Source organism: Erigeron canadensis, chromosome 1 (genome assembly GCF_010389155.1).
Source record: "Erigeron canadensis isolate Cc75 chromosome 1, C_canadensis_v1, whole genome shotgun sequence".
In the NCBI taxonomy this organism is placed as follows: Eukaryota; Viridiplantae; Streptophyta; class Magnoliopsida; order Asterales; family Asteraceae; genus Erigeron; species Erigeron canadensis.
Window position 1 is genome coordinate 19,757,051 of NC_057761.1, and position 22,414 is coordinate 19,779,464.

The 22,414-nt window shown below is 33.3% G+C and overlaps 3 protein-coding genes across 3 annotated transcripts; 1 reads left to right on the top strand and 2 right to left on the bottom strand.

Moving 5' to 3' along the window:
• Window positions 1-669: 669 nt before the first annotated feature.
• On the top strand, window positions 670-6,598 carry LOC122598957 (beta-glucosidase 44-like). The gene is made up of 11 exons (XM_043771420.1): window positions 670-989; window positions 1,264-1,322; window positions 3,722-3,797; window positions 3,901-3,972; window positions 4,358-4,445; window positions 4,917-5,169; window positions 5,292-5,407; window positions 5,511-5,728; window positions 5,811-5,842; window positions 5,933-6,035; window positions 6,163-6,598. Exons 1-11 carry the CDS (start codon window positions 779-781, stop codon window positions 6,438-6,440), a joined length of 1,506 nt encoding a protein of 501 aa, XP_043627355.1. The 5' UTR covers window positions 670-778; the 3' UTR covers window positions 6,441-6,598.
• Window positions 6,599-6,674: 76 nt separating this feature from the next.
• Window positions 6,675-11,216, bottom strand: LOC122598947 (exonuclease 1). The gene is made up of 11 exons (XM_043771414.1): window positions 11,125-11,216; window positions 10,976-11,012; window positions 10,639-10,813; window positions 10,444-10,522; window positions 9,491-9,535; window positions 8,888-9,037; window positions 8,663-8,777; window positions 8,122-8,222; window positions 7,936-8,033; window positions 7,770-7,862; window positions 6,675-7,685 (listed from the first exon to the last, which is right to left on the bottom strand). Exons 1-11 carry the CDS (start codon window positions 11,200-11,202, stop codon window positions 7,010-7,012), a joined length of 1,647 nt encoding a protein of 548 aa, XP_043627349.1. The 5' UTR covers window positions 11,203-11,216; the 3' UTR covers window positions 6,675-7,009.
• A 3,824-nt stretch (window positions 11,217-15,040) lies between these two features.
• Window positions 15,041-21,057, bottom strand: LOC122580503 (alpha-dioxygenase 2). The gene is made up of 10 exons (XM_043752783.1): window positions 20,920-21,057; window positions 19,544-19,804; window positions 17,630-17,779; window positions 17,105-17,238; window positions 16,768-16,981; window positions 16,466-16,611; window positions 16,147-16,377; window positions 15,846-16,048; window positions 15,518-15,761; window positions 15,041-15,430 (listed from the first exon to the last, which is right to left on the bottom strand). The coding sequence occupies exons 1-10, from the start codon at window positions 21,013-21,015 to the stop codon at window positions 15,199-15,201; spliced, it is 1,911 nt and encodes a 636-aa protein (XP_043608718.1). The 5' UTR covers window positions 21,016-21,057; the 3' UTR covers window positions 15,041-15,198.
• Between the last annotated feature and the right edge of the window lie 1,357 nt (window positions 21,058-22,414).

A 22,414-nucleotide genomic window follows, 5' to 3' on the forward strand; every position in this document is an offset into this window, starting at 1 on the left:
GAGCCCTTGATGAATTTGACCCTTTAGACAACCCAGATGACTATTGCCAAAATACAACGGGTTAAGGTGTCCATGTCAAAATACACTTTTGCCAAATACGAGATCAATTGCTGGAGTTTTTTTTAATCCGATAAAATCCATTGGTTTTAATCCGATAAAATCCATTGGACGAGCGTGTTGTGGTTGGTCGTATCTAACCGCAACATCATGATATTAAGAAGGCCAACATGTTTTGATCAAAACGATCTTTGATTTACAAACAATGATATTAAGGGCTACTCCGTTACTTTTTACCTATTTGAAACATGACTTATTAACAATGTCACAATTGCGGTCGAAGATACACAAAAACATGATGTTTATACACTATAACTCTAAACATTCAATGTTTTAAGTACCAAATGACCCTTTTTCACTTTATGTAGATTATCAAACACTTTCAAAAATAACATTTAATGTGAAAAAAAGTTTGTGAACCTAACACTATTTTGTAATTCCATTAAAATAAACTTTTTAACTAAAAAAGTTACAAATAACAAATTGCATAATATTTCTTCCTATTAAACCCACCTTGTCTAAAGAATCTTTTTAAAAAAAATTTAGCCGCAACATTGTGCAGGAGCCAGAATTAAAAATTGATTATTCTAGCAAGATAACAAAAAACAACACAACATTATCATTTCCTTTACTGATATGGCTAAAATATGTCTTTTTGAACCATATATAAATACTTAGATATATAGAGATAGAGAAAGTCAGTGCTCTGAGGCACAGAAACATGAATAATGGAAGTAGTCCATTATTGGCATTACTAATTGTGTTGGTTGCTTCAATGGCGGTGGTGGGTACAACCACCCACGGGATCAGCCGGAAGAGCTTTCCGAAAGGGTTTGAGTTCGGAACTGCAACTTCGGCTTATCAGGTGGAAGGCATGGCCCACAAAGGAGGAAGAGGACCAAGCATTTGGGACGAATTCATCAAGACTCCTGGTACATATGGATATATATACACAAATTAAACTAGCTGCTTGTTGTACTAGTAGAAAAATACAATGAGATTGTTTGGTTTTCGGAATGTATGGAGATTGATTTAATGGAATGAAATTTGGATTTGTTTTGCTTATTTTGACATAAAAGTTTTAATATTTCATTTTACCAGATTTCTATATAGTATGATAGTTGTGTCATGTGTGTTATAAAATTAATTGTTGGCAATACATGAACAACCACTAATATTAAATTGGCATGCTGAAAATGTATGTAGGACTGGAACCAAACAATGCAACAGGAGAAGTTGCAGTCGATCAATATCATCGATACAAGGTAACTTTTATAGAGCATATTATATGATTTTTCTTTCATATTAACATTTACAATATGAATTGAATATATGTTAAAGATTGACGAACATAGTGCCCGAGCGTTGCGGTGGTGGTGGGATGAAGGGCGGTGGTGGAGATCGAGGAGGCGGTGGAGAAGGAGGCGACGGCGAAGGGTGATAGAAGGTCGATGAAAGTGTGTTATGATTAAAGAGGATGGGGAAAGGAGAATATATAAGGGTTAGAATACATAAGGGTTGTATGTTTAAATATTGGTATTTTAAGAAGAAAAAATATGCTTAAGGGGTATTATAGGAATACTGAAAAAGTATTTAATTTCTATAATGAAAAAATCAATATGCTTTATAAAGGTTTATAGAATTTTATAGATAGATATAGATTTATGGGAAAATGATCCGTACTGCAGACTTTACCTAAACTTAGGTACTGCCACTTTAAAAAAAGTTACAAATTAAATCTTTGAATTTGATAAACATACATAGTATCCCCCTGAATTTTATATAACCTTTCCCCGAATTTTACAAAATCTCCTCTGCTTTACCTAAGATAAGTACTACATGCTTTACATAACTTTTCCCTTAGTTCATTATATTATGTCTATAGTGATTCCTTAAAAATGCCACTAAATCAAAATACTTTTATAAAATTAGTCATATTCCATTTTTCATTCTTAGCCATATCAAAGCCCCCCTTCTCTAGTTCTGTGAGAGTAACCGTACCTAACATACATACTATTAACATTTTCCCAATAGGAAACCCTTATTTTAACATATACCCGTTTGTTAACATGTGAACGAAAACGTGAACATATTCGTTCGCAATAATAGGCTTTTTTGAAGGTTTTATTAAAAAGTTTCATGTACAACATACTAATTTATATCATTTCACATATGAATAAACAAAAACAAATATCATCCAATAAATAATACGATAATAATACGAAAGTTCTCATGATTTTTGAAAAAAAATAATTCTTAAAATAAAGAAAGTCTTTCCCCGTATATATATAATCTAGTTTGTACTTTATATGATATGATTTAAATTGTGACCGTGACATTTGAAAAATAGTAGGTGGAGGCCGTAGAGCATGTCAGGTCTAGCCGTCCAATACATGGGCTTTTATTTCTTTTTTGGTTTACACATGGTCACGTACTCACGTAATAAGATTGAAGCTAATTTATACTCCGTATTTATATATTTTATCTATACTTCTTTATACAAATTATCACACCTCCCATTTTTATAAATAGTTATATATGGAATTAATAAGCTATCCTTAATAAACACTCACTATATAAATAGTTTATATAAAATACCAAATTTTCCCTTAATGAATTAGTTTATACTATAAACCTTTATTTTAATAATTATCACTTTAAGCCCTTATCGTCTAAAAAATTTCTATCATCATAATTACATCAACCTACACCACTTGACATCGCCGCCACCACTAATATTACCATCACCGACACCACTAGACCGGCTTCTCCACCACCGCCGTTGCATTCCGCGGGTACCATGCGCGTACTACAAAAACATATATGTAATATAAATAAAAATTATAGGCCCTTAAAAGGGATGGGCCTGACTGGACCTTAAGGGTGTAAACGAAACGAGTCGAGCCGAGCTCGACAGTGCTCGAGATCGTTTAAGGAGCTCGGGCTCGAGCTCGAGCTGGTTCGAGCCATAGTTTTTTTAAACTCGAGCTCGGCTCATGGTTTATTAAGATAGCTCGAGCTCGGCTCGAGATCGACTCGTTTGTCAAAAAAACTAAACAAGTTCGAGTTTGGCTCGAGCTCGGTGAGTGATCAAAACTCAGCTCGATTATCGGAGGCTCGTGGCAAAAGCTCATTTAGGCTCGGTTCGATTAATATATTAAAACTCGATTAATATAATTCTATGTATATATTATTATTATTATATTATATATTTGAAAGCTCATTTAGGCTCATGAGCTTGTTTGACTTATGGATTCAAAATTCGAGCTTGAACTCGTTTAGTAAACGAGTCAACTAATAAGCTCGAACTCGACTCGAGCTCGTTTAAGCGGCTCGAAACGAGCTTTTTTTGAATCGACTTCAGCAGGCTTGACTTGTTTACACCCCTAGCCGGGTCACATATATAATTGGGTTAATCATTGTTGATTAGTCACCTCAAGTGGTTCCTATAATCCTATGACAATTTATAAGCTTAATAATGGTTAACTTGGGTCTAGGGGTGCTACACCATAAATGGTAAAAAAAAAAACACATGTCTAGCTCAAAGACTTATTTGATGATGTTTATTAGGTTCATGGTCGTTGTACATTATTTGTCTTCTAAAATCAATCCATATATGTGGAAAAAATCCATAAAAAAATATGCATACGTTTAAATGGTACAGGAAGATGTTGATCTAATGGCAAATCTCAATTTTGATGCTTATCGTTTCTCCATCTCCTGGTCCCGAATTTTTCCAAGTAAGCATCAAACTAGAAATATCACAAAGTAAAATAAAATAAAATTACTTCACGTTAAGTCTATTTTTATTTATGTTTTTTAAAAGTAATTTGCAATATGTAGAGGGAACTGGAAAAGTGAACCGTGAAGGCGTTGCTTACTATAACCGTTTAATTGACTACATGCTTCATAAAGGTATCTTTTTAGTCTTTTACTCCGTATCTTTTTGCATAATAATATAACTAGTGGGAAAACTTATAAAACCATTAAGAAAACTAAGTAAAAATTAAAAACCAAATCGAAATAATTACAAACCAAAAAATGGAACTGACTAGTTTATAACCAAAACCCAATAGTTTTAATTTTCAAAAACCGAATTATTTCAATCTGCTTTATAGTTTTGACTAAAAAAAAAAAAACGACCCAAACCCTTTAAATTTTATCACAATTAACTTGGTTACAAGTTCTCAAAATACAGTATAAAGTTGATTAGCATAGTTTGAAGAACAGGAAATGAAACATATAAGAACCTACATCCAAAACAAGCAAATGATAGTAAACTAGCTTATCGTTGTTGCAGGCATTACTCCATACGCAAATCTCAATCACTACGATCTTCCACTAGCCCTTGAAGAAAAGTATCTTGGATGGTTGAACCGTCAAGTTGTGTACGTACTATATTTTTATTTTGAAAGGTAGAGAGAATATAAAAGGGTTAATTGATGGGAACCCTTAGGCCCATATACCTTTTTGTTACCCACATAACCCCAGCAAGGATAATGTCAAAGCAATTCAGCCACAAATCAATCCTGACAGAACTTGGGTTTCCCCAAGGAGTGGCGGCTGGTGGCCATCCCACCAAAGTGAGATGGTTAGGGGAAAGAGAATATATATATGTAGTTAATATGGTAAGTTGGTAACCCTCTAATTATAAATGGGTTGACTCTTATTTCTATAGAGTTAAACATGATTTAATCTGAGACATCATTAGGAAGATAGTCCTTTATAAGATCAATACAATGAACAACCCTATAAATATGTTCATGAAGGCTCTAATAATGCCAAAAAATAATGATGAAACCACATTATTAGTACTTGTGGGAAGTGAGATCAAGTTTTGTGTCTCTTTATCCAAACAGGGAAGATTATGCAGATTACGCAGATTTTTGTTTCAAGACATTTGGAGACAGAGTAAAGAACTGGATGACGTTTAACGAGCCTAGAGTTGTGGCTGACCTTGGTTACGATAGTGGGTATTTTGCACCTGGAAGGTGTTCCAAAGCGTATGGTAATTGCACAGCTGGGAATTCAGCAACTGAACCATATATTGTCGCCCACAATTTGATCTTAAGTCACGCAGCGGCAGTTCAAAGATACCGCCAAAAGTATCAGGTATAATGCAGTAAATCTTTGAAGAAAATTACATAGCCATGGAGAAAAATATATATGTTCTAATGTGATATGAATTGTAATTAGTTATCCTAAGACTTAAAACTTGTGTTATGATCACGCAGGAAAAACAAAAGGGACGTATTGGGATTTTATTGGACTTTGCATGGTATGAACCTCTCTCGAGATCAAAACCTGACAATTTGGCTGCTCAAAGAGCAATAGACTTTCATCTTGGATGGTAAGATGATTAAAGAATTATTTTTTGAACTTTTTTAGTCTTTACAAGTTATTATTACCTGTAGACATAGACATATTAATGTTTGTTATGTTTTTCTATATAGGTTTTTGCATCCACTTGTGTATGGTGAATACCCGAAAACGATTCAAAACATAGTCAACGACCGTCTACCCAAATTTACGAAAGAAGAGGTTCAAATGGTGAATGGATCTTTCGATGTAATTGGAATTAACCAATATACTAGCTTTTATATTTATGATCCACATACAAATCCACCAAAAGACCTCAGCTACCAAACAGACCGTAATGTAGGATTTGCTTGTAAGTACTTCTTTTTAACATTTAAGACACGTAATACCATGTTAAAAGCTCAGACTTATGGTTTTTCTTATCTTTCCTGCAGACGAACGCAACGGCGTACCAATTGGTCCCAGGGTAGTTACTTCTTATAGGGTGTTCTTTGAGTAAGAAAAGCAGTAACTTTAAAGATGCTAACAAATGCAGTACGATGCTCTTTATATGCAGGCAAATTCATTCTGGCTCTACAATGTACCATGGGGTCTTTACAAATCCATGATGTATATTAAAGAACATTATGGGAATCCGACTGTGATCCTGGCTGAAAATGGTATGCATCAAACATATAACAATTCTTAGTCATTCAAATCCCAAATAACTGCATATAACTATCGAGTCATTCTACAGTATCCCACAAAAAATATTTGCAATTCAAACTCTTAAATTGCTTGTTGTAGGCATGGATGATCCAGGAAATATAACCATTGCCAAGGCTTTACATGATACTAAAAGGATCAATTACTACAAGGGTTATATGGGTGCACTAAAACAGAGTATTGATGAAGGAGCAAATGTGGTAGGCTACTTTGCATGGTCTTTGCTTGACAACTTCGAGTGGAGAATAGGGTATACGTCAAGGTTTGGCATTGTTTATGTTGATTTCGAGACTCTAAAACGATACCCGAAGATGTCTGCCTATTGGTTCAAAAAAATACTACGCAAAAGCAAGCCGTGAGGCATTAGTGTCTAACTTTTATCCAAATGATTGAACACTAGTTCTGTAAACTTATCAGCAAGATAAGAAATAAATTATCAATAAATTGTACCGAATGGCTGCAAATGGCAAAGTTTTACTCATTAAGAAATGTTATTCAGTCTTTGTACATGAGCAAATAACCAAGCGCTTGGATTCAATTTGAGCTTGATCACTTTTTACACCTATAATAGACCATTTCCCATACTTCGCAAGTTAACAAAATTGTCAACTTATATCAGATTTCGACTGAGGTTTGAACATTACATTGTTAATATCCAGAAATAAGAAAACAAAAACAGCACATCTAACTGCTACTAAACTACCCCAAATACAACTAAATTACTCCATGCCAAGGATTGAACCTTGGTCTTTACCCCAAGAGATAAGAGCCTCTACCAAGTAGGCTAACCCCACATTGGCCCTTTGCCTGATCTTAGTAGCAATACTCTACTGTTCTACATTTGCTCAATCCATGCTAGCATTTGGTCTAAGATAATGGGACCTCCATCTTAGAATAAAGGCTAACGAATATTAACAAGAGCCACAACTTACACCCTAGAGAAAAAATTCAAGATGCTACCTTTCTTGCTCTCTGCAATGTCTTCAACTATCTTTCCACTTCTTACCCTCTTCTTATCTCCTGTCTTCTTGACAGATTTAGACTCCACACTTTTCTGCGAATCAGGAGTGACACATATTATTTGTACGTCATCAACTTCAGTCACCCCCGACTGCTCTTCAGTAAAGTATTTTGTTTCAACTTCCATACTTGTTTGTGTAGGACTGATACAAATCACTTCTAAATCTTCAGCTTTTGTTTGTTTTTGTATCTTAAAAGGATTGTTATCAGGAGCCTTCGATGATATTTTGGCAGGAATTGTGTCAACACTGCTGAGAATATTGTCCTCCGAAGGAGATATTAACTTTTCAAGATTTGAATAATGATCTATCTTGAGCTTGGGTTTCTGGTCCGTGGATGCTTGCGGTTTTCTTTTAGTTGCTGTGTTCTGTGAAGACACAATGGTAAAACAGCTCTCCGTGGATGTTTGCTGTTTCTTTGACGCCCGCTTAGAATGTTGGCTTGATAATGATTCAGATGGCCTGCTTACTGCAGTAGGTTTTTGGTAACTAGAACAGCTAGAAAACTCACTAATAAACCCTTTCATGGTAGAAGGATCCAGTTGACCTAAGGCAATTGCAGTAGCTTGTGAGGAAGATATTTCACTAAACTATAGTCAAGGACACAAATTTAAGCATAACTTATTAAAGGACTAAAGTTGGAGAGTATTCAATAGATATTAAGGATACGGTCCTAAGAAATCAAGCCCTTCAACAAAATACTGTAGAAGGGTCTCCGGAAGCTGCGTCAAGTGTTTTAGCCTTTTTGAAGCCGCATCATAGCTGCACGGAGGTAGAACATGTAAGAATCATAATACATAAACAGATACAAGAATAACAAAGAAAAGGTTCAGACATTCGTGCATGCTGAAAAACAGCAACTGCTTGTTTAAATGATTTGAAGTAGTCTTCAGGCATTTGAGCTCCTTTCTCGTATTTCAAAACGGATAAAACCTGTAGTAGAATTACGATCACATTCTATGAGTGGCAAAACCATTATTTAATGTAACTGTCGCTGTCAGCAAGTTAGTTAAATGCTTACACGGTCTAAGTTTCGATATTTAGTAACTAAAGCATGAGCCTTGGCAATCCCTATTCCGGGTACTGATGGAAGAAAATCACATCCAGCTAAAACACACATGCCTGCAAATTCATTGTTATGGTTAGTTTTTGTTTTTAGGTTTGAACCATTTGCTTTGGACAAAAGTGACAATGTCAATCAATATGTGGCTAACCAATCCAATTTGGGTTATACTCAAAAGTTTAAATGGAGAACATTCGTTAAAAAGAAAAAAATGGTTATAAGAGAAATAACTGAACCGGTCATGCTAGTCAAATAGGTCAAAACTCAAAAGTGACCCTACATGTATTCAGGTTTGCATACAACTTGCTTACCATACATGTTTCTTAATCATATTAAAATACTATCCGTTACTAAATTTCAAGAAAAAAAAAAGGCCAAAATAAAGTTGCAGTTCGACCTGACCAGAACAGTTAAAAGTATACCAAGAAGCCACCCACCTGACCCACCCATAAGTTGTGTAAGGAATAAAGAGTTCTATCACACTATTGTGGATTAATACCTGTGAATAGCTCTTTGTCAAAATGTCGGAAGGATGGTACACGTCCTGGAGAATCAAAGACTTTATCTATTACTATCTCTTCACCATTGCCATAGCGGTCCATCTTGAAAATAACCTGATAACATCAAAGTCAAATCAACCCAAAACTAGTTCAAAAACTTTGAAATGGAAAAGAACTGGTGATTAGAAGAGCTGTAGACCTCCTAGTCTGATTAAAGTTCTTACAGAAGAGCAACCATAGGCTAGTAGATCACTATCCTCTGATATCACTGCTGCAATTCCGCCTTCAGATACGTCAAGACTGCATAAATATGCTAACTGTGCATCCGCCTCATATGGGGCTACAACAAATTCAATATTCTCTGACCTTAGAACCTGGAAACATGAGCCACGTTAAACAATAAATTTGATTATGGACTTCAAAAAGGACAAGAATAAAAGTAGATATCAAAATGTATAGAGAATTTGGATGCTTGTTTTGAAATTATATATATGATAATAATCATCCAGAATATCTGCTGCGGTAGACAGGCTGTATGGAGATAATCTTCAAATGGAAGAAATTGCTTCTTTTTTCAAATTAAAGTAATAAGATGAGAGCTTGCCTTAAAGTGAGTATTTTTTGAGTAACGAATACAATGACTAAACAGATTTTATTTGTATAAATGGGAGTAAAATAATCAGTTTTAATGTTTCTGAAACTAATAAGATAATCAAAATAAGGATATACGTTAATCCAAGCATTGAACAATGATTAATGCAACTTCAAGTGACAATAATCAGATAATCAGTTATGTTGCAGCTGGTACATAGTACCTAATTGAGTACCTGAATAAGTTGGTGTGCCATTGTTGGTGTAATACTGACAGCCCTCTGCATTCAAGAAAAAAGATGTCAAACAACTAATTTAAATTTTGTATACCAAAAGAACCTGTATTATGACATGAAACTAGTACAGCAAAGCCTAACAAGAAAAGAAAAGACCAAACTTAAGGAATATAGGACGGAAGAATAGGAAGGTCAGACAGGCAGGTTGGGTAACAAGTGAGATTGGATCAAACCAGAAGCACATTTTTTCCCATTTAATATGAACCTTCGTTCCTTCTCTTCTACTTCATAATTTTTTTATACTTCCAACACCCCAGATTAGTTCTAATTACATTCAGTAACTTTAGCTCAAAGTTCAGTTGTAAAGTCAATCTAGCAATTCAGCCAGGTTGCCTAAACTTCAAATTTCAAATTTCGTATACCGTATATAAAAGCTATCTAGGGTAACCCCAGAGCCGGCTCTACAATACAAGGGGCTAAGCAACCACTTTGTACCCCAAAATATTTAAGGGCTCAATATTTTGTATAGTATGTTAGTGTTTGGATTTTGCGTCAGGTAGCATTATACAATCTAAATTACGATAACATCCTTATTGGTTCTTGCATTAACCTCTATACCTTATGCCGACACTGGGTAACCCTTTACTCAAAGAAAACTGTAGTTCAAAGTATACAACTTAGAACAAATCTATCTTGTGTATCAATCTTTCAAATATTATTATTGTATATTCATATTTATGCAGTGGTAATTTTTGATATGACATAACAAAAAGAACACCCGATACATACAATAGCAAGATTTGAAAGTCATATACATACTAGAGATTCTGGTCTATACTTATATATATTTCGAAGCACTAGTTGAGTTAACCTTGCTGAAACCAACAAAAATCATCTATAGAACAAAAGGCAACCATTGAGCATTTTCAAAATACGGAAAGCGTCACTAGTACCTGAAACATCTCATTTGCAGCATTTATATTGCCTTCCTTGAGCTTTTCCATTGCTAATTCAAGATTTCCTTTTCTTTTACTAAGAAAAATACACAAGATATGACAATGTGTATCACAAAAAGATGAATTACAAAATCTAAAAAGGGCGGTGCGAGTTTTTATGAAAAAAAAAGGAAATAATGAAGGGTTACCTACCTATGTCTATCATGATCAGTTATTGACTTGCAGGGAATGTTACAGCCATCAAAAACTAAGACGGGACTAATGTCGTGATGACGAAGCATATCGATTCGATGCATACAATAATTTATATATTGAAACTTTTTATCTCCTTCTGTATTCAAACATAGCTCCATACTACACGAATACGCTGTTCATTTCATTTTCATTTCCCCAAATTAAAACAAATCCATCATAAAAACAAAATATTTATCATAAAAAAAAAGCACTGAACAAACTATTTATATTTATGTTACATTTTTTTGTTTTAAATCAAAACAAAATTATATAAGATAAATGGTTGGGAGGATACCTCCTTTGTGAAGCCATGAATAAGCATCAATACCCACCTGTAATTAATAAAATAAATTAAACCCAAATAATTAAATAAATAAACGTAAATTTATTATTAACTGTTTATTGAAATATAAAATAAAAATAGATTAGAATTAGAAGACATACGCGTTGGCCTGAATATTTGTTGATGTGAATGGGGTCAACGTATGGTTTCATGAATCTTAGAAGATCTTTTATCCCCATTTTTCTTATAAATTAAATAAAAATAAATAAGAAATACAGTAAAATAAAATGCGATGAATGGGTAAAAGTGATGAAGAGTGTGTGAGTAGAGGTAAGTGGATCGATCTGCCATTTTTGTAACAAGGTTTTTACCGCCAATGAAATAGCGTTTTCAAAACTTTGGCCCAAAATACTCCCGCCACGTTCTTGTTTTATTATACATTACATTACATTTTATTTGTTATTATTTAGTTTTTTCCTTTTTTGTCTTTCGATTTTCAATGTATAAAAAATGAAAAAAATCAGTTTTTTTTTGAAAAATGTAATTTTCCTATATATATATATATATATATATTTTCACATTATTTTTGGAACTTTTATTTAAAAAAAAGTAAAGTAACTCCCAATGCCGTCTTCCACGGGTTTTGGGTCCCAATACCGTCTTCGACGGTGTATGGGGGAGTTTGATATGTAGACAGCCTTACCCCTACCAAAGGTAAAGAGGCTGCTTCCAGGTTCTACCATAGGTAGAAAAGGACCTCCAGCCTTGCTGGGCATGAGGATCAAACTCATAACCTCTGTTTCTAGAGCCATGAGCTCCAACCACTGATACAACCCAGTTGGTTTTTGAAACTTTTATTAAAAGAGCTATAAAAAATTTTAAGTTATGAATCAGATTCACGAGTTTTAAATTTATTTATATGTGAAAGTTAACAAATTTTATGCAACAATATTTTAAGTTATGAATCAGATTCACGAGTTTTAAATTTATTTATATGTGAAAGTTAACAAATTTTATGCATCAATAAATAATTGTTAAACTTACATATAGGTTGATATGTATTTTTTTTTTTTTACAACTTTTTGTTATTCTCATATGATTTTTCACATGAATAAAGTTATAAAAAAAAAATGTTATATATACTTTTAAAAAATTGTGACTCTTAGAAGAAAAAAAAAACTTTCATTTTGAAACCCTGTTCCAAATTTTCATATACTTCGCCGTATTCTAGACATCTTTATACATACTCCTCTTTAGTCTTTACTATTTATTCATATCTCCATACACCCTTTATATGTGTTGTAATAATGGAATATTTTAATTTCAACAAATGATAAAAATACTTTAAAAAAAAAAAAGAAAAGAAAAACAAACCTTGAATTCCAACCATGATTATCAATAAACCCATCAAGTTTGCACTTTTATATCCAAAATATACATTAATACTTTGATGCAAATTTTCATATATTATTGCAAAAACAATCAATTGAATCATTAGATGTAAAATTCATCCTCATTTGATACAAATACATCTTCAAAAGAAATACCAATCAAAAGTGTTGCGGGGTCTCAATTCTTTTGTTGAAACGGTTCGTTATTTTAGTATATATGCCGTGAATTTTCGACAGCTTAATAGAAATAATTTTGTCATTAATATGTTTGTTTAAAAGTATGCAAGAAAACAAAACGTAACCCGTAATTGAAACCTGAACGGGATGTGATATGACAAAAAATATTAATATGTTAATTTAGATATCAGGTGGATGCGATATAGCAAAACTGCAAGTAGTGGTATGGGGTGTATCACAATAAGGTTGAATGACAATTAAAAAGTGTGAAAAAAACAAAAGAAGTAACCCGTAATAAAAAATCCGAAAAGGAAAAACAAAACTAAAAAAGAAAAAAACGTGACAAAATCCGAACAGGATGCAATGTGGCAAAATCCAAACTATAGGAAACGTGCGATGTGTCACTTTATAGCCGATGCGACGTGTCAAGTTTTAATAAGCATGGTGACTATTGATAACCATGCTAAAAAAAAATGAAAGAAAAAACTCAAAATGGGATCCGTAATGTCAGAATCTAAATAGTGATGCGGGTATATGATGAACCAATAAAAGAGATCATATACGCAAAAAAAAGGTATCAAAAAACCAAGAAAAACCAAAAGATAAATAACCTTAACGAAAATAAAAATAACAAAGGAAAAATTAAATTTTGTGTAAAAGTTTCCAATATTCAGAACACAGAAGCCAAAAAACTATGATGAACACCAAGAAAAAATCCCAAACGGGATCCAAAATGACAAAATCTAAATAGTGATGGGGGGTATACGATGAACCAATAGAAAGAAAACATAAAAGCAAAAAAACTATGTAATAAACCAACAAAAACCGAAAGAAAAATAACCTTAACGAGATCTGATATAGCAAAATCCGAAAAAACGCGGGGTATAGGTGGACCAATAGAAAGAAAACACAAAAGCAAAAAAACTATGTAGGAAACCAAGAAAAACCGGAAAAAAAACCTTAACGGAATTCGATATGGCAAAATTTAAGAAAAACGCGGGATACAGGAGAGACCAATAGAACAGCACCACGTGTCACGTGGCACTGTTCATAAGGCTCGCTATTGTTGATATATTAATAAGAATATTTTATAGGAATACAACTTCGGCTCATATGTATATTTATATTGTTGGGTTGTTTTCTTTGGCCCATAAGTAAAAAACCCAAAAATAAAGAAATAAATAAATAATAAAAGACCCGTATCCTAGAGTCTTTTAACTCTTGTTGACTTGTGATGTTAAGGTATCTATAGATGCAATTTGAGATTAGTTTCTTGGAATGTAACTATCTTTGACCGAATGTCTATAGTAAGAAAAAACTAAAGTTATGTGTATTGTATATAAGCAACTCGAAAAATGTTTATTGTATGTAAGAAAACATACGTGACAACCATATACTGGTGCCATTTGTCAGATTTTAATTGGTTGAAACGGAATTCTTACATACAATAAACATTATTTCGAGTTGTTTACATACAATACACACAACTTTAGTTATTTCTTACTATAGACAGTCGGTTAAAGTTTCTTACATTCCAGTAAACTAGTCTCATGCAATTTTGGGCAGCCACTTATTATTCACACAACAGAGAGAAAGAGATCAAATTCTATCACCTTGTTTTTATCCTGCAGCGCCCCTGAAAAGTTTCGATCCTCATAGATTGAACTGTTGGATCGTCCTAACATTTAGAAAATAGCTTCACAGCATCCAGGCCAACATTTTGAAGATATTGTTCTTCTTTTGTCTTTGTGTTGTTTCCATACATATTGATGCTTTATTCCAAGTGTATGATGATTGTTGTATGCCTCTAGGATCTAGAGTTGGTCTAATTATATTGCTCTATTATTTGTAGTAGTAGATTATAATCAGCCTAAGCGTCCTGTGGTTTTTACTCTCACTTTGAGACGTTTTCCACGCCATTGGTAAGGTCTTTGACCTTAGGGGATCTACCTGGGTTCGAGTCTCACTTCCCACATTTATGGAGGTGGATTAATAGGGATTTTTCAAGAGTCATAGGTTTCATCCCAGACATGCGTGTAATTTAGGAGTAGAAGTAGATAAGAATGACGTTCTAAAAAAAAAAAATCTCTTGTGTTTGTGTTTGCATTTGTTTGCGGATTTTGTCATTGTTAGGGAACGATTTTGATTGCATTTAGTGTACCTTATTTGTTAGTTTCCTCATAAATGTTTATACGGGTTGGAAAAGTGTTGTCAAACAAAGGGGTTATTCCGCATTTTTGTTTTATCGTTGCTGTGTTTATTTCCCATCATATACAACTGGACAACTGGTGCAACGAACTTTTATTTTTTTTCATATTTTAGTTTTCTACTAATTTGTTGGTTTTAACATGAATATTGAGAGATAGATTATTAGAATTGCAGTTCAAAGAGACCATCTGGCATGTGGTTGGACGATCTGAGATTGTCATGGCGACTAATGATTTCCAACAGCTCCATTTCAAGTTTTAAAGTTGCATAAAGTAAAGAGGTACCCGCACAACAGGACATGTATATAATCGCGGGTTGCTTTCTGTCAAGAGAAGGAGCAACTTCAAAACTCTATTATTAAAAATACTAAGTTAAGGAGAAACAGAAGCTTTATTGTCCATACTAACCAACCTTTCCATAGGACATTACACCAGTTTCTTAAATGAGGGCAATTTAACATCAGCACATCGCAGCACATCGCATATATAATGGTGTATAGTTAGGAGCATTTGGATCTGAATCCCATACAGAAAATGCACTCGAACATCTCATCCAAGTCTTCGACATATCAGGGAAATGGCGGTCAATAACATCTTTCAGACTCTCAACCTTGTTAATCCATTCAAGTCCTTTCTCGGTGTATGCTTGTGAGTTAAAATTGGTAGTAAAGAATCGATCGGCTTCAAGTCTCCTACAATTAAGGATAAACATGCCACCTTTAGAACAAGACCTTACCAAGAAACATTAACACTAGACAATAAAAAGACGGAGTATTTACCTTGAAGCAATTAGCACAAAGATGAAGAATGCAGTCTCACTAATGGCAAATCCTTTTATCTTTTTTTCTGCGTGTATTCCAACTAGTAAGTCAAGTTTCTCAACATCATTTCCGTATACTTCATATAGCGCCTCAACAACCTCTTCATCATCTGTCAAATCTTCCCATTTGGTAATAGGAATCATTAACATGTTCCTCCTAAACTCGTTGTATCGAGGCACCTTCCTCTCTCTGTCCCTATAAACTATTCAAACATTTACAAAATATTAAAGGAACATCATACATATAAATGGCGCTGTATAATATCACAATGGGCATATGTACATACTTTCTAGCGAAGCCATATCCACTCGTTCGGGTCTCTCATCTCCATCAATATCATGAGCAACAAGGTTTCTCATCCACGACGGATAGTTCCATAATGTGACAGCTCCACAAGCTTGATAACCCATAGACACCAACATCTTCTCCATACCAATTTTAGATAGTCTTTTTTCTCCTTCTTTTCCAATCAATTCTTCCATATTTATCCTATAGAAATATTGACCAATATATCTCAACATGTCCTACAGAAAACTAGATGAATATATATGTGTATATGTATATAAAATAAATTGATAGAATAGTACTCTTCTGAAACTGGTGGAGGGGATTTGTGTTCTGAAGCTACGGAATCAATTTCTCGAAGAATTATGTTGTCTGGAAGCGTTGTGTGCATTCTGTAGACAGCGACAAACTCCTCTGTTAATGAATAGGGGACTCCGTGATCTTGTGGTTTTTTAAGACCAACTAGTCCACTTAATTCGGGTCCAAATATATTCCCGAATGTATCCTTCACTTTCTTCCCGAAAAGACCATACCTGAAATAAACTCTGCATCAGTGTTTTACATTTCACATGTTAAAGAGTTTATTATTTCTCAAGCCTCATTTGTTGGTGAAGCATTTACCAGTTAACTCTCATTGCTGCTAAGAGGGTATCTGTTCTTACAAGTTCAACGGTCCAATCAATGGTGTGGATCTTAGCAATAGTTGCTGATGTTACCAATCTAGCATGCTGGTACAACTTCTCATCATCAAATTCCGGATAATTTTCCTACAAGACAAATCAATAACGAGTTAAGCCCAAAACTATATATTTTAGTTCTTGCTAAATTCTTATGAACCAAGTCTAACCAGGGTGAACCCTTTTACCGAAAAAATTAACGCTTATGAACTATGTCAACACTCAGGCTATCTATCATGAACTTACTTTGAGCATGTCGCATACAGCATTATGCTCTTTCACAAATAACGCTTGCAAGAGGGAGAAACCAGCCCAACAGTTTCTAACATCGCCTGATATGGGAATCCCTTTCTCGTCATGTTCAAGTAGCCCGTCACTACAGATCTTTAACTTTCCATCTTTAAACATTCTTACCTTCCTCATGCCCGCTTCATTATTTCCATAAATAACACTTCCATCCCTGCTCAGATAGTTTCACATCCTATCAGATAAGCAATGCTATTTAGGTCAATGTAACTTTGACCTGTTTGAAGTCAACGGATATCAGTAGATATCATTCCATGATATCTTAATAGCCACTTACCACCATGGAGTCCTTGAATTAACAAAACCAGTCTTAGTTTCAAGTGATCCTGTTGAAACTTCTTTGCTTTTGTAAAACTTAAAAGATTTTAATGGACACTCTCCAGCAACTTCATTTGGAGCTGTGATTTCAACCTGTTATAAGGTCAAATTAACATCACAACTTTTAACAAGGACAACGATTAACGACACACTACATAAAACGTCACTCTATTTGTCTCTAATGTGACTAAAAACTCACAACTAGGCAAGAAGCCTCTTAGTAAATTAATATATATAAGCATATAACACTCACGGTCACAAGGTAGCCTACTGGTCAGGTGTCTAGGAATTCTCACAAAAGGTCTACGGTTCGAACCCCCTTAGGTAAGAAAAAGGAATTGGAACCCAAACAAAGAAAAGAGTCCTCTTTTTTTTTTTTTTTTTAAAAAAAAAAATCAACAATCACAAATCGTGAGGTGGTCACAGATATATAATTTTCTTTCAACCGGTAATCAAATAGTGTAGCGTGTACACTGGGTTATACCTGATGGGTGTCCTCCATGTGATCGATCCAGTCATGAATCATGAATTGTAACCAAGAGCAAGCTATCATGTTGAATTGCTTGCCACAATCAATAAACTTTCTTCTTGTCATTAGCTTTGTGGCTATTACAGTTGGATGAGGCTCCAGCAGCTTCAATAATTAAAAATAAGTATGAGATTAAATTAACAATAATGATTATTCAAACTATAATAATCATAAAACCTGCCTAGTTGATTCTCAAACGAAAAATACATCGTATCAAAAAACATTTCTTAATAGTTTGCATTTTATTAAAGTGTACTATCCGCTTTCTAATTTCTATATCATTGAATGTGATGCTTTATTTTCTCAATCATCAAGTTTAACTGTTGCAAAGATTATTCTTATGTAATTAATCAGATTGATACATTTTTTTAATTTCTTATAAGGAACCTGCGTAAAAGTATACTATAGGCAAATCTTTATTCCCATATTGATACATAATTTGACCTTCAACAATGATAAAAGATGTTCTAGTAATGCAATTGTTTTGATTTGACTTGATTTGTTATCAAGCTTCAAAGATAGGTTGGGCGTTCGATCTCAAGGTCTACATATTTTGGTGACTTTCTAAATGTATTAACTTGAGACTAACAAAAACTAACATTTGCTTTTATTAAATTGGGGCTAACAAAAACTAACATTTGTTTTTTTAAAAAAATATCAGTGATCCGTACACCACCAATTTTTATGATACACCACTAAACATGCTTAAGGTTATATATTGTACAACAACTGAAAAATGTTTGGTGATGTATAAAGATTACATATAATCATCCAAAAAATACGAGTAATATAGATTTAATTTTTCGTCAAAAGATATTCTCTTAGCAATGTCCTACCTAATTAAAGTTTACGAATTTTTTTATTTAAATTTCACCTTCGTTTACTACAGGAACAGAAATACAACACTGCTTATGTTAGATTTGATAACAATGATCGAACAATCTTGCGATATTACTCTTCTTTTGCGTTGAGATTTTAGAAAAACAAATGTCTTTTAAGAATTGAATTGGACAATCTTAATTTATGGTAGGCCTCACAAACGGGCAATATTTGAACAGGATGTTGAAGATCCACTTTCCATCCATGTCTGTATGTATGAATGTATCAATAATTAATTCAGATATTTCAAGACATGAAACGAAATTCCACCTCACGACGTGTAAAAAAGTTGCACGTTTGAAAAAAATACAATTATTGTGATGTAGATAGCAAAGAAAGAAAAAAAGATGTAGCTAGGGGACCTATATGGGTCATTTGTTTGAGAGAATATATAAAAATTGTCGAAAAAAGCTTTTGAGAACCAAACAAATTCGTAGGTGTTGGTGAATGGCGATTAAGGCCGTTGATAAGGATGTGTAACGTATGTAACCGTGCAAGACCATATACAATTTAGATTATATGTAATCAAGTCAAAGTCTTACTTTTGAATAATGTAACAATCAATCGGATTGAAACGAAATAAAGAAATGAAACAAACTGGTGAAATAAAACAATCCGATAGAATCGAAAATATTATGGACCAAGCCATTAGCAATGGGTAAAGCCCGGTCCATATAGTATGACCCGAGGATGGTTTTGGGCTTGTGGAGAACAAACAAAAGGAGACCTTTTGTAATTTGTACCACGTTTAAAAATAATAGTTTTACATACATAGAGAATTTTGTTTCTCAACTAAACTTGTAACTTTTGTACCTTTTTCTTTCACCATGAAAGAATAATCGATAAATATCAAAATTTGCCTTTTATTTTAATAACTCTTATACTTAATTTTTAATTTTGGGAACGTACAAAGTTCGTTACTATTGTATGCAAATAACATATATTGGATTTTAATTACTATGGATACTTAAAATAAAATCTGATGCTTACCCCGAACTTGGAAGTGGATGGAGGCATATTACGACCATACAGTGTTCCTTGACTGCCTACGATATCATCCGTCGGATGATTGCATTTCCCGTCAGCCGTCCGGTGAGGATATTGTTGAACATCATATTTAGTGCCGCTCATGATTCCAATATGCACCAGATTGTATTTTTGGTGCAAGTGCCTTCTTAGAGCTAAATAACCCAGCCCCATTATCACAGGTAGCCTATGCCATAACCCAAGCTTGTCCACCATATGCACAATCTATGTACAATAACAAACACGTACGATATCAATTTTTTGGTCTATTTTCTTTCTAGGTAGTAGTTTGCGTTCATAATTGCATTTTATGATTTGCATCACCTAATTGGTATTTTCAATTGATAAGATAGGTATGTCCTTACGTAATTAATTAAGGTAACTTCGTTTTCTTTTTTTTTTTTTAAGCGTTAAGGTATTCCTACTTTTAAACTGCCCCAAAAATATCTGAATACATCCGTGTCAGATATTGAACTCTGAACTTTTATCCAAGAGGCATGAACCACTAGCAAGTGAGCTAACGTCACATCAGCTTTTATAACTTGGTTACTAAAGGCAAGTCGACTATTTTGACAACCCCAACCATATCCGATTGTTGTATTGCTTGGAAAACTTCTTGTAGTTTTCAATCAAATAAAGATGAATTTCATTAATATATTTCCTAAATTATGAGGTTCAAAATACATGTTATATCTTGTTATCAATTTCAATTCAATAAAACTAACTATTAATTATAACGACATAACAAATAAGTGATAAACAATGTTAAAAATGTGAGTCATCCCACCTAATAGGCCATGATTCGTGACCATTTATACAAACTTTTACAAGTAACTTATAAAATAACCCGGCCATAAACTTTTTACTGACGTAATTTGACGGGGTCAGGACTCGAACATGCAATGTTCAGGTCATGTGATAAAAATAAACTAGATAACAATACTATGCCAATATTATGATACAAAGAGACTTCTGTACGTCCACACTTTCCCAACTCCTGTATATATGATATTCAGGTCGAACCTTGATATAAATATTGTAATTTAATACTTTTACAATTTATAGTTCCTTTTTTTTTTGGACAAAGCGTTTAAAAATTTAATGGTTTGACCATTTAAAAGAAATGGATTCGATAACTTTGAAGAAAAATGATAATCATCCAAAATACAATACTTTTATGCGTCTTTACCATATTAAGCATAAACCGTAAAGGAGATGATTATCATAAAAATAATTAAGAAATATATATTTGTTAATTACATTAAACAAATCCAGACTCACATATATACACAAATATATAATAATGAAAATATTAAGTGCAAGAGATAGAGAGTACTAACATAGAAGACGATAGTGTCAAATAAAGACATTTTGTCCACGATTTTTTGTAGTTGAGGATGAATAGAGAAGAAGGAAATGAGTTGTGTAAGGTTCATGGTGTAAAGGAATATGAATATGGATATGAAATTGAGTTTTAGTTTCTTTGGTATTGTAGTAGTATTTGCTTATATAAAGCATGTATACTTGGCTGTCCCACATTAAATATTAAATATTTCAATTGACTAACGAGTGTTATTTGGGGAAGAAAATATTTCTAAGGCGAACCTGTCAATTCAATTATGGTGGGGACGACTCGATTGTGGATTCTAGACATTTGGCTCCTTATACCATTCATAACATTTCTACGAGTAAATGTGAGTTTTGATTGTCATGGTATTTATTGCAATACATGCATTTTTGAAGATTGTCAATGTATACGGGATAGAGAAAATGTATTACACTATTACACGTATTAAATTGTTTAATAACTTTTCAAGGTGATGTAGTGGCTAATATTCTAGGTGACGAGCATGCGGAATTTTATAACCATTTTTTTTTGGATTAATATATTGGTTACAGAGTTAGATTTCACGACAACAAAGTTTTGATTTTATTTGGCTGTCATTTTGTTTAAAGAGTGACAATTTGTTATAAGGGTAGATATGGTATTTTAGTGTTGTAGTATGTAGAGAGTCATTTTAAAAACCATAAATATGCAGATAGAGACTTTTTGGGGAAAAAATATGTTTAATTTCTTAATCCAATTCTTTTTATAAGGGGTTAAAGATAAAAATTGGATAAGGTATACGGATCATTAGGTCTTAAGTTCGAATCCCACATAGAGAATTCTTTTATATTTATTTAGTTTCCTCCTCGTGACATGATAATTTTTCAATGATCCAAATTTTATGTTAAAAAAAAGGTAGTGGCTAATATTCCAAATTTTTAATTTTATGAGATCTTATGTTTGAATTCTATTAGGTATAATTTTGAAGGTAATTAAAAAAAAAAACCTTGAAAAATAGTCACGAAATATCGTTTTAGCTTAATACATCTGAGTTAGAAAAGACTCGTCTTCGTGTAACCAAAATAGGAAAAATATCGTTGATCTCATTTACACGGATCAAATTGTTTCTGTATTTGTTAAGTTTGATTTTGAGGTATCTCGTAACGGGTAGATATAACTAACCGAAAATAGGAGAGCTACACGCACTTGTTGTGAAATGTATATAAGGAGATGCCTACCTAAAAAGCTTTATTATTTGATTTTAAAGATGGCTCTATTTTGAAAAGAAAAAAAATGAATACACGTGGATGGGGCAATATATGTTTTACTTGGTAAAACTTCTAACTCTAACATCAAATGTTACCAATATAACAAAATGCTACTATTAGGCTTTAAGGAGTAAGGAGTTTTTAAAATCTCTTTTAATCTTAAATGTTGACATATGGAGTTTTCCATGGGAGATTCCTCTTTGAGTAAGAGGTTCTCCATAACCCCCTTCTCATTGGTCC